The 12794-nt window shown below is 38.1% G+C and overlaps 1 protein-coding gene across 1 annotated transcript; it reads left to right on the forward strand.

The window, feature by feature from the left end:
- Window positions 1–678: 678 nt before the first annotated feature.
- LOC109104059 (peptidyl-prolyl cis-trans isomerase FKBP10-like) lies at window positions 679–11425 on the forward strand. The gene is made up of 10 exons (XM_042735235.1): window positions 679–1034; window positions 1931–2076; window positions 2221–2410; window positions 2727–2872; window positions 5573–5762; window positions 5851–5996; window positions 6633–6822; window positions 6949–7091; window positions 9690–9853; window positions 11032–11425. The coding sequence occupies exons 1-10, from the start codon at window positions 694–696 to the stop codon at window positions 11218–11220; spliced, it is 1845 nt and encodes a 614-aa protein (XP_042591169.1). The 5' UTR covers window positions 679–693; the 3' UTR covers window positions 11221–11425.
- Window positions 11426–12794: the final 1369 nt, after the last annotated feature.

Raw genomic sequence — 12794 nt, forward strand, 5'->3', positions numbered from 1 at the left:
ATTTCACAATTCACAGTAAATTTACAACAGTAATTTACTGTAAAATAATCCTACTCTTTAATCCTGTAAATTCCTTGCAATTTTTACAGTGTAGAGTTTTGCCCAAATAGCACCCCTGCAAACACGATATTGATTTTTATACAAGTTTTATACAAATATTTATGCAACAGTCCAATAAGCAAAAGGTTAATTTTGAGTGAGCTTTAACACAACTGGTCTGGTACTGTGAAATATTGTCTGTTTTTGTTCAGTTTCGCCAATTTTATACAAAACAGATCAGATTGTGAACTCTCTACCCTTACGAAAAATAACCATGGTTTTATTGTAGTAAAAGTATAGCAGGACCATGTTTTATTTTTTATTTTTTGCCGTAGCCTATTGATTACAATTTGTATAACCGCAGTTTTCATTTATCAAGATATAATCATTAAAATGTTAGCTGTTATACATTATTTGACAGAATGAGAATATTTATTCAATGAATCCAACATCAAGCAATATTACATAGGCTAAAATATTAAATTAAACATAGTGGCTCATGTTCCTGATTTATAAGACCACCGGTCATTTCCGCGAAATATATTCTCATTAAATATTTTTTTCCACTTGTGCATCATTTACTCAACATTTTAATCAATAACATAAAAAATAATTACAGTAGACAATGGGTTTGCAATTGATTACTCGTATAAAATGATTCAGAACCATTTGTCCCGAAAACGGAAAAGGCGCCCGAAGCAACATCCCAGCAGATCTTCCACGTTTACACATCCGGACTCCTCCTACAGGAGCCCACAACTGTCTGCACAATCCTCACTCTCAGTCTACATTTTCCTTAAAATGGTACGGAAGGTTGTTTTGAGTTTATTGCTGGCGACGTGGTTCTCCGTGGAATGTAACCCCGGGCCTATCGATGATATTGCAGTTGATCGATACTTCATTCCTAAGAGCTGCTTCAGAGAAGTGAAATCAGGAGATTTCGTGCGGTATCACTATAACGGCACTTTTACTGACGGAAAACTGTTTGACTCTAGGTGAGGTAATTCAGCCAAGTGTTAACTGAGTGATGTTCATTCTTTGCATCTTGCACTTTTAAATTCTTTGCATCAAGCTATACCAATGCGTTTTGTACATGTCCAATGAAGCGCCGTGATTTTCTGGACGTGCACCATTAGAATATGCTATTTTTTTTTTTTTTTTTTTGTGATACTCTAAAATCAGGCTACCGCCATGATATTCTTTTAAGTATCTTTTGCAGTTCCATGCAAATAGCCCTTAAGAAAATTATCAATATTTTTATCATAGTAAAACTTTACCTAGTAGCTAAGCAGGGTTCTTTTTTTTTTTTTTTTTTTTTTTGGTTTTTTTTTTTTTTTTTTTGGTGTGTTTATTACCATTTGTATAACCACAGTTTTACTATACCATTGTTAAACTATGGTTAGTGTAGCAACACCCTATAGTAACCATAATTTTTGTTTGTTTGTTTGTTTTTGTAGTAAAACATTGGTTCGTTTTTGTAAGGGAGGTTTGTTTAAGACTGATTACTCAAGTCTGTTTAACAATATTGTATTGCATATTATAATATGGCTGTGTTTCAGACACTGGTCAGCTACCTGCATGGAAAGCATTTCTGGACATCATATAATGTATCATACGTGGCCAAATGCTGTCTTGATTGGGAGCTCACTTGGTTTCTGTGCCTCTTGCTTTTTTTCAGTGTTTGAAGTGTGAATACAACTATTCAATGAGGAGTTCAAAGAAAATGAATACATGATAGACAAGCTACATTGGCAAAAGAGCTATAGAAATAAAATGGACTTGACTTATGTAAAATGCACTTTTATGACTTACAGAGCTATGTGTGTGTGTTGGAAATCTTTCCCTTTCACAGTCAATATAATGCAAGTTGATTTGTTTGTTTTAAATACAGCTATGATAGGGGGGCTGCATTCTTTGGACAGGTGGGCCAAAAGTGGCAGATTGCTGGTGTGGACAAAGGCATTCTGGGTATGTGTGTGAATGAGCATAGGAGGATCACTGTGCCCCCCCACTTGGCCTACGGTAGCCAAGGAGCAGGTAATATACCCCAAACACATCTTTTACATACATCAAATTAATTGTGCATACTGATTCATTTGAACACAAAGGTCATGCTTAAAAATGTCAGGGTGTCATTGTATTAGATATTATAGAAAGTGTCTTTCTTCTGTGCTGTTTCAGGTGATAAAGTGCCGCCAGACACAACATTAGTGTTTGATCTGGTTCTACTGGACATTTTTAACAGGGCAGACCAGGTTCAGACCAAAGTCATCAGTACACCTAAAGAATGCAAGCGCTCAGTCATGAGGACTGACTTTGTGCGGTTTCACTTTAATGGGACATTGCTGGATGGCACTGTGTTTGACTCCAGGTTAGTGCTACTTTCTATCCTAGTAGTGATGGAACTGCAAAAAATAATAACAATTTATAATTAAACAGGTTTCCTGAACACTCCTTTCACCAAACTCATGCTCTTGTTTGAGCAATCTTTTGATATTGACATGGATCTACAGTGTTGACACTTTTCATGCAAATTGTCATACATATGCCTTTGTAATACATTTCTTTGCACATTAAAGTGGCATAAGAGACAAAAAAAAAACCTAATCATGTATCTGAGTGGACACATGTCAAATATCAGATGTGTCCAGAAGTGTGTTGATTAATCTTATATGAACATAATGCAGCTACAAGCGTTCCCAGACGCAGGATTCAGTGGTTGGGGAAGGTTGGCTCATAAAAGGCTTGGATGAAGGGTTGCTCGGCATGTGTGTGGGAGAAATACGACACTTCATTATTCCCCCATTTCTGGCATTTGGAGAAAAAGGATATGGTAAGCAAGCAAACTATCTGCATTTATATATAAAGAACATCTAGTTCAAATTTTGGACATGGTTGCACTTTTTAGTATTCTGTCTGACTTTTCTCACGTGTCAATTTCACGAGTTTAATCTAACATATAATCAGATTGAGGAAATAATAAGCATAGTTGGCTAAGGTGACCAGACATGCCACAAGTTTCCAGGGACACATTCTGCACAGGATTTATAAATTGCCAAAAATAACCAGATGGTGGTGGTTTGTGCTACACCAATCAATCGCTGTATGACATCAAAGTACTGCGAGAGCGATTTGAAAGCATGGAGCTGTCTGCTCTGCTCTCTATAGCTCTTGCGGTACTTTGATAAGTGGCAAGTCTGGCCACTGTATATTTGGCGTACTGCTTGAGGGGAGGGCTCCAAGCTCAGAATATAGCCCAAACCCAGAGAACTCCCCATATCCCCAACCTGAGAAAAGAATTGTTAAGAGTGAGGAGCTGGGGGTGAAGGAGAGTTATGGCGCTATTCCACTGCATGGTACGGCTTGGTACAGTTCACTTTTGGGGGGTTTTCCACTGGGTACAGTACCTGGTATTTTTTTAATACCACCTAGGTTGTGGTTTCTAGTGAACCGTACCGTTACCAAAGCGTGACATGTAAACTCTGCTGATCACGGATTGGCTGGAGAGAATCGTCACTACCTGCCTCACTGAACTTGCAACACAAACACACATAAGAACTGCTAGATTTAAATCAGCACAGCCAGCGAAGGATCGAACGCAGCTGTTTTGAATGAGCGCACCTTTTTATTAATCACCAAAAAGTTTCGTTGTCTGTTGAGGAAATACAGGCATTCCTCTCGTTGATCCAGCGAGAGCTTGACGGGGCAACGCTGAATGAAAAAAAAATTTTAGGAGTCGTGGCAGTAGAGGCGGTGCAACTATAATGACGTGTATAATCCCGCCCACTCGAAAGCGATACTAAACATCAGTGGAAACGCAAACCATGCCGAGCCGAGCTGTGCTGTAACGTACTGAATTGTACCATGCAGTGGAAAAACACCATTAGTTGGCTGTATACTATAGGCTATTTTCTATCATGCTAATTCAGTTTATCTGAACATGGTCCACCTTTGCTGAATTAGTCGATTACCTGAATCTACTCCCCCTGAACTTTGTTAATAAAACATCATGTAATTCTAGGTTCCCTATCGAGAGGATCTCTCAACGTTGTGTAAAGCATGCGCTGACGCTTTGGGGAAACAGCTTTTTCGTCAAATACTGAAGCCTTATTTGCTTTACACCATTGTATCGAATGGCCAGTTACACTCAAGCAAGTGAAAAGAGGATGGGAAAGTGCCCTATATAAGCAACGCTGAGTGACATTTCTTCAAAATCTTTCTCCTTCATTACAAATGCTTTGCCAAAAGTGGATTAACTTCACTGATCTATTTGAGCATTCTGATGAAGAATGGATTGAAGATATCATTAAGGTTTGCTCGATCTGTGTGGGACCCATCAGGATCCCCAATGGATTGTAACTTTGCACAAAGTATACAAAGCACAAAATTTCCCAGCCAAGGTGCTTCAGCCGCTCACATGATATAAAACAGTGCCCCGCCTCATCGAACCATCGAACCGACATTGGCATTCCAGGACCAAAGTTGCCTATCCTTGGGGAAGGGAACCCTGAGAAAGGAACAAAAAGTTGCGTTCATACCATTTTATTTTTGCTCTGGTCTTTCATAAGCTTACTAATTCATTGGAAAGATTCTGATGAAATGCTGCCCAGCACAGCATGGGTGCTTTCCCACCCTCTTTTTTTTTGCCTCAATTTACAGTCTGGACAAGTCAACGCTAGTTGCCACTCTGCAGATTTGAGTCGACAGATTTCACAGAAAAATCGCAGCTTTACATGGACACCTATTTAGATCATTTCTCTTTATCACGCTTCTTTCTTATAATGAACAGGATGTTTTACCAACATAAATTTTGTTACATGGACATTGAATTATAAATTATATTATAAATTAATATATTATAAATTTAATACATTATACATTTATAAATTAAATTATAAATCAGATTATTTGTGTTTTACATGTTGTAACACTTAATAAAAATAGACTTTAGGATAAAAAAAAAAGGATGACTAAAAAAACTTTTTGTAAATTCACAGTTAACACAATTGCCACATTTAAAATAACCCAATGAAACCTGACCTGAAATGGTATTTTGTAGAATACATTTTTATAACTTTATTCCTTATATTACTGGCCCTTTTATAAGCAATTAATGGTTCCTTATTAAATAACCCATTAAGTTTTGGATCATCTTTAAGAATGTACCAATACTGTAATAAAATATCTTTAATATTAGTTGTCTTTGGAGTGTATCTAGTACAAAAGATAATATCTGGATTAGTCTTAGATATTTTTAGACAACAAATCTAGAGGAGTACTGTAGCACTGTTGGACGTTGAGCTTTTTTCTCAAAAATCATAAAAGTTTCTGAACGTCGCTGTAGAACTACAACTTTATGTAAATTCACTGATTTCCAAAATCCCAGGACTGGTATATTATAGTACAGGTATCTACAACATGTTGGAGCACTTTAAAAATTATAGTTAGTTATAAGATCTCTTAAATTCTCTTTCTGGCTTTTCATTCCTTGCTTCCCTTTATTTCATCTTTGTTGTGTGTTTCTTTTCCTCAGGCACAGAAATCCCTCCTCATGCATCATTAGTGTATCACATTCTCCTGGAAGACCTCCACAACCCTAAAGATGACATTGTTGTGGAGGTCGTGGAAGCGCCTGAACCATGTACACGCAAGTCTGTTGCAGGCGATTACATTCGCTACAACTACAATGCGTCCTTGCTCAATGGCATCACATTTGACTCCAGGTTTTACTCTTTTTCTTTTTTTGGTTGTTTTGGGTTGCTGTAGATGTTACTGGGATTGTAATGTATTGTATTACCTCTAATGTCACAGCTATCAGCACAACCAGACATACAACACATACATTGGAATGGGCTACATGATCTCTGGGATAGATAAAGGCTTGCAGGGTGTGTGTACAGGAGAGAGGAGAAGAATCATCTTGCCGCCTCATCTTGCATACGGCCAGCAGGGGGCAGGTTAGATTATCTTAATGCATTTTAAATGCTAGTTCATCAATGAAAGTTGAATGAAAAGTGTGCTGTGTTTATTTCCACAGACTGTTTTATTTTAAATGAATGTTTTTTGAATGGTGTTTTGTGTTTGAAAGTTGAATGAAAAGTGTGCTGATATATATATATATATATATATATATATATATATATAAAACAATAATTATTGCTCTTGATATTGTAATACTGATTATTAATTTTGATTAATAAAATGCATAAAAACATTTGGAAAAATTGCATATATTCTGGCTAGTGGCTTCACGGGACAAGACATGTTTAGGAATTAGTTTATTGCTTTTTAGCATTAGAAAATTAAATTTTCACATCGGTTATATTAGTAGCATTAAAAACAATGGTTATTTAAACTGGGAATAAATTATCTATAAATAAAGAAATTTATGATGAGGGAATCTGTCACAGTGAGTGCAGATAAGGGAGCATATGCACTGAACAAAACTGCATTTTCAAACTGGCTAATCTAAATATTTAGATTAACTTCAGTGGGTGACTAGACAAAAGTTACAGAGTGATAGACAGGTGCTGTTACTTGCCATTTACATTCAAAATGTGAATATACAGTAAGTGCAGCTCTGTTTTGGCCAGGTAAGGACATTCCAGGTTCAGCTGTGTTGGTCTTTGACATCCATGTGATAGACTTCCACAACGTCAAAGATCCTGTGCATGTGGAGACCACACATAAACCTGAGGTGTGTAATGAAACCAGCGAGGTGAATGACTTCATTGAGTACCACTATAACTGCTCACTGCTGGACGGCACGCTGCTTTTTACATCGTGAGTTTCCCCAGTCTGTCTAATCTCTTTATAATAGCTTCAGTATTTGGTCAGTTATTAATGTATTTAAATTTAAGTGAAGTTTTGCGATTATGGCTTAAAGTTGTTGATCTCTGATCATTGTAGGAGGGACTATGAGACCCCACAGGATGTGGTGCTTGGAGGGGGTAAAATAATTGATGGCCTAGACGAGGCTCTTAGGAATATGTGTGTAGGAGAGAGACGGACGGTCATAGTGCCGCCACACCTTGGACATGGAGAGAAAGGAGGTATGTGTTATTTCATGTGTGTGTGTGTCATACTGACGGACGGTCATAGTGCCGCCACACCTTGGACATGGAGATTATGTTGGTTTGTTTTTTTTGGTGTGTTTCAAAATGACAAACAATGTCATGTCCACAGCTTGCGCATACAAGGAATTTGTTTTAGTGACATAAGCTTCCAGTACACAAAAGACAACAACACACAGTCAAAAAAAAACAAATAAAAACCCTTTGCAGATAAATAAGTGTATAAACAATTGTGCTATGATAATGGAATTGGATTGAGTAAGATGCAGGGATGTACTAGGATGAAGGGGTAACAAATAAATATAAGGATATTGCACATTTTTATTGTATAAGTGGGGAACATTTAACTGTTCATGAGGTAGATTGCCTGGGGGAAGAAACTGTTCTTGTGCCTGACTGTCCTGGTATTTGCGGCTCTGAAGCGCCGGCCAGATGGCAAGAGTTCAAAGATGGGGTAACTTGGGTGTGAGGGATCCAGAGTGATTTTCTGAGCCCTTTTCCTCACTCTGGATGTATACAGTTCTTGAAGGGTGGGCAGGGGGAGTACCAATAATCCTTTCAGCAGTCCGAACCGTTCTCTGTAGTCTTCTGATGTCTGATTTTGTAGCTGAACCAAACCACACAGTTATTGAAGTGCACAGGACAGACTCAATGACGGCTGAGTAGAACTGTTTCAGCAGCTCCTGTGGCAGGTTAAACTTCCTCAGCTGGCGAAGGAAGTACAGCCTTTGTTGGGCCTTTTTAACAATGGAGTCAATGTGATTGTCCCACTTCAGGTCCTGAGAGATGGTGGTTCCCAGGAATCTGAATGACTCCACTGCAGCCACAGTGCTGTTCATGATGGTGAGTGGGGGGAGTGCAGGGGGGTTTCTTCTGAAGTCCACGATCATCTCCACTGTTTTGAGCGTGTTCAGCTCCAGGTTGTTAAGACTGCACCAGACAGCCAGCTGCTCAACCTCTTGTCTGTAAGCAGACTCGTCACCGTCCTGGATGAGACCGATGAGTGTGGTGTCGTCTGCAAACTTCAGGAGCTTGACAAAGGGGTCTTTTGAGGTGCAGTCGTTGGTGTACAGCGAGAAGAGCAGGGGGGAGAGAACACATCCCTGAGGGGCACCAGTGTTGGTGGAGCAGCTGTTGGACATGAATTTCCCCAGTCTCACTAGCTGCTGCCTATCTGTCAGAAAGCTGGTGATCCACTGACAGATAGAACTAGGAACAGAGAGCTGGGTCAGTTTGGTCTGAAGGACTGTTGGGATGATGGTGTTGAAAGCCGAACTGAAGTCCACAAACAGGATCCTCACATAAGTCCCTGTTTTGTCCAGATGTTGCAGGATGAAGTGCAATCCCATGTTGATTGCATCATCCACAGACCTGTTTGCTCGGTAAGCAAACTGCAGGGGGTCCAGTAAGGGTCCAGTGATGTCCTTCAGATAAGCCAGAACCAGTTTTTCAAACGACTTCATGACGACAGGATGTTAGAGCCACAGGTCTGTAGTCGTTAAGTCCTGTAATCTTGGGTTTCTTTGGAATGGGGATGATGGTGGAGCGTTTTGAAGCAGGAAGGCACTTCACACAACTCCAGAGATCTGTTGAAGATCTGTGAAAAGATGGGGGCCAGCTGGTCAGCACAGGTTTTCAAACAGGCTGGTGTAACGCCATCTGGGCCTGGTGCTTTTCTTCTTTTGTTCTTCCTGAAGACCTGGCGCACATCATCTTCACAGATTTGAAGAGCAGGAGGTGTGGAGAGGGGGATTGCAGGAGGTGTTAACGGTTGTGTAGAGAGATGGTCAGAATGGGTGTTGGGGGTTTCAAATCTACAATAAAACTCATTCAGGTCGTTAACAAGTCGTTGATTAGCCTCAGTGCAGGAGGATGGTGTCTTGTAATTAGTGATGGCTCTCAGTCCACTCCACACTGAAGTTGAGTCGTTGGAAGTAAACTGGTCTTCCAACTTTTTAGCGTAGGTCTTTTTAGCCGCTCTAATCTCTTTGTTCAGTGTGTTCCTGGCCTGATTGTACAAGACTCTGTCCCCATTTCTGTAGGCATCCTCTTTGGCCTGACGAAGATGTCTGAGTTTTGCTGTAAACCATGGCTTATCATTGTTGAATGTTAAATAAGTCCTGGTAGGAATGCATATATCCTCACAAAAACTAATATATGATGTTACGGTCTCTGTGAGTTCGTCCAGATTGGTGGTAGCAGCTTCAAAAACACTCCAATCAGTGAGGTCAAAACAGGCTTGTAAATCCTGCTCTGTTTCGTTGGTCCATCTCTTTACAGTCTTTACTACAGGTTTAGCAGATTTAAGTTTCTGCCTGTAGGTTGGTATAAGATGAACAAGTCCATCTCTTTACAGTCATTAGCTCATGTACAGTGACACTGAAACATTGTTAAAAAAAAAAAGTCAGCGAGCCAAATTCAAATTCATTCTGTGTGGGTGTGTGACTCCATTTCATCTCGGATCGCCTGCAGTTTTCAAACAGCAACAAAATAGGGTACACTGCAATACAGGGTAAATGAATTCTTGTCAATTTCTGATAAATTTGCATCTTGTCTTATGTTCTCTTGTTTTCCTAGCTGGTATTGTCCCAGGGAGTGCAGTACTAAGGTTCGAACTGGAGTTGGTGTCCCTGCAGAAAGGGGTTCCTGAAGGCTACCTCTTCATTTGGCTCGAAGAGAGTCCAGTTCAGCTGTTTGAGGCACTAGACAGCAACCAGGACCAACAGGTCCCTTTAGAGGAGGTCAGTTTTTTAGCTCTGGATGCTTTCAGCCTTTGAGCAAGCTTTTCAGACCCCTGATCTGCTGAAAAACGATATTGCAAACAATATTGAAATATGTGTTATTGTGAAGATATCTGAGAGAATTATTCAGACACTAAACAATGAAAATATTAAACAAGTACAGGCACAATTCTAGTTTTATGGTAAAACCGTAAGTTTTGGAGCACATACAGACTAGAGATTCCAAGAGATGAAAATAAAGTAACAACTATATCAGAGTGTCTTTCCATAAATGGCACATATAACTGAATGAACAGAGGCTGGTTACTTTACATTTTTCTAAATGGGTGGTTCTTGGCCAAAATAAGCTGCAAAGTGGACCAGACTTAATGCCAATAGTCTGTGTGAGACCACACTGGAATAGGCAATGGTTAAGTGCGTTACTCAACTAAACTCACTGACTTTTGACTAGTTACTGTACGTTCCATTACATTGTTAGATGTTAGACTTATGTTTGGCACTTTTGTATTAGCATTTTCTTTACTTTTGCTGAAGTATTTACCTCTTGTCAGTTTTTTTTATTCAGGGCACATGGTCTTTGAAATTAAATACTCATTTAAGTAAGTGCCACAATCACTTGGGTAAGAAAGCAATGATTTAGTTTTAATCCTCACTTTCATACCCTAGTAAAAAAGTAATATATTTAAAATGTATTTATTTAATACAAAGTATAGTTTGAATCTATTAAAATATTTACTGACATATTGCCCGGGACTAACTGATATAAAAATTATAGTTAACCTTTTTTTGGAGTCCTACTTGTGCACAATGTACATTTCTTAATATTAAACCTAAAATGTGTTACTATTGATGAGGATTGTATGATCATTAAATAATATCAGTCTTTAAATGCAAGATATTTAAAGTTTACCTGAAGTGTACTTGCAATAGATCCACTTTAGCACAATCAAATATACTTCAGTATATCTTTAGTTGGACTCAAGTAGTACTTCCGCACAATTAAAGCACAAAATGAGTTGTTCCAATTAAGCAGACTTTAAGTATACCAAAAGTACAATTGCAGGGTATTTTCATTAAGTACATAAATATGCAAATGTATTTGTAGGAGACTTAGCATGAGATAAATGTTTTTCAAATACATTATTTTTCACTAGGGTACTGTAACCTTGTCTCCACAGTTTTCACAGTTCATCAAACAGCAGGTTTTGGAAGGTAAAGGACGTCTTAAACCAGCTCAGGATCCGGATAGTGTCATCAGGGATATGTTCAAGAACCAGGATAGGAACGCTGATGGTCTGATCACTCAGGATGAGCTAAAACTAAAAGTGGATGAAGATGTAGAGAAAACACGCCATGAAGAACTGTGAAACGTGTTCACAAAAGCATGTGAATGTACATGCATTCAAACAGAGAACAAAGCAACAGACTCGTAATCCTGAGGCTGAAAACCGGACCAACATGCTTCCCAGTATTAAAAGTTTGTACATTTGATGGTCACGTATTTTTATACTCTTAAAAATGTTGGATCTCAAAAATGCATTTGTGCCATTGAATAAAATGTCCAAAATTAAAGTATTTGCAAACATTTTATTTTGAAAATGATGACTGCCCTTACAAACAAGAAATGTATTCAAGTGTGTTATTAGTTTACTTCTTTTAGACTGAAAATAAGAGAAAATACTTATAATTAATAATTTGATCAAGATGTACTTAAGAAAACACAATAATTTAATAGAATTAAGTATTATTATTCTAAGGTTTGGAATTAAAAAAAAAAAAAAGTCTTACTATAAAAAGTATTACTATGTTATGTAATAAATGTAAATTTCCAGCAGCCATTATGCCAGTCACATGATCCTTAAGAACAGGGTTCCTCAAATCTTGTCCTGGATGGCTAAGGCCCTGCAGAACAAGCTAATCAGGGTCTTCAGGATCATTAGAAAACCAAAGTTGGGTGAGTTTTATCAGGGTTTGAGCTAAGCTCTGCAGGGCAGCGGCCCTCCAGGACCGGATTTGAGGAACCCCGCTTCATTCTAATATGCTAATTATACTAGCAAGTCAGGGCTGGCCAACATCAGTCCTGGAGAGCCACAGTCCTGCAGAGTTTTGCTCTCCAGGACCAGTGTTGGGTACACCTGTATTAAGTGCAAAAATAGAATATAAATAGTGAACTAAAAGTATGATGTAAAGCTAATTTGAAAACTAAGAAGTTTTTCTGTAGTTTAGATCACAGTATAGTTGCAGTACAAATGAAAACTTAAAATGTACTACTGTTATTAAGCAGACAATTTAGTCCCAATAAGTATTAAAATAATACAGTTTAAGTTGTCTACAAATACATTAACTTTAGAACACTTGCTACATGGGGTATAATGAATAAATATTCTTGAACTGTTTAGAATGAAGTATAATTTTTCTTTTTTGGTAAGGGTAATCTTTTTTGTTCATTCACCCTTTTGTAATGCTCTTTTGTGATAGATGATCTGTGAGTGATGGCTGTAAGTATTTTTAGGGTGAATGCAGATGAAATTAGCATATTATAATTGAAATTAGCATATTTTACAACTTGATGGATGTAGCTGTGTTTAATTTATGCTACGATTTCTGCCTTATCTTTGCACTGATTTCTATTGGACTTTATGTGCATATGTGGCCACCAGTCACCAAAACTCTGTACAATTGAAATGGCAAAAGGTTTTGCACAATAATTGTTTTATTTTGATTTGACCATATTATTTCCTATAGATGCTTGTTGATTATACCATAAACAGTGAGATCTCATGTCAATTTGCACACATTGTCAAGTACAACAATTGGGGAATATTCACATTCTATGTGAAAATGCCTTGATCGATCTCAAATTAACACTGTAGTACAATGTTATACTGCATCAAATTTTAGGAAGCATAAAGTTTAGTAAACATAATAGTAATGGCCCTCC

Source organism: Cyprinus carpio, chromosome B12 (genome assembly GCF_018340385.1).
Source record: "Cyprinus carpio isolate SPL01 chromosome B12, ASM1834038v1, whole genome shotgun sequence".
Lineage (NCBI taxonomy): Eukaryota > Metazoa > Chordata > Actinopteri > Cypriniformes > Cyprinidae > Cyprinus > Cyprinus carpio.

Excerpts from the sequence above, each read along its gene's own strand:
- LOC109104059 (XM_042735235.1), top strand. The coding sequence starts at position 694 with ATGATTCAGAACCATTTGTCCCGAAAACGGAAAAGGCGCCCGAAGCAA. Across the intron at positions 2,077-2,220 it reads CTACGGTAGCCAAGGAGCAG|GTGATAAAGTGCCGCCAGAC; the intron begins GTAATATACCCC and ends GTGCTGTTTCAG. Across the intron at positions 5,763-5,850 it reads GGCATCACATTTGACTCCAG|CTATCAGCACAACCAGACAT; the intron begins GTTTTACTCTTT and ends CTAATGTCACAG.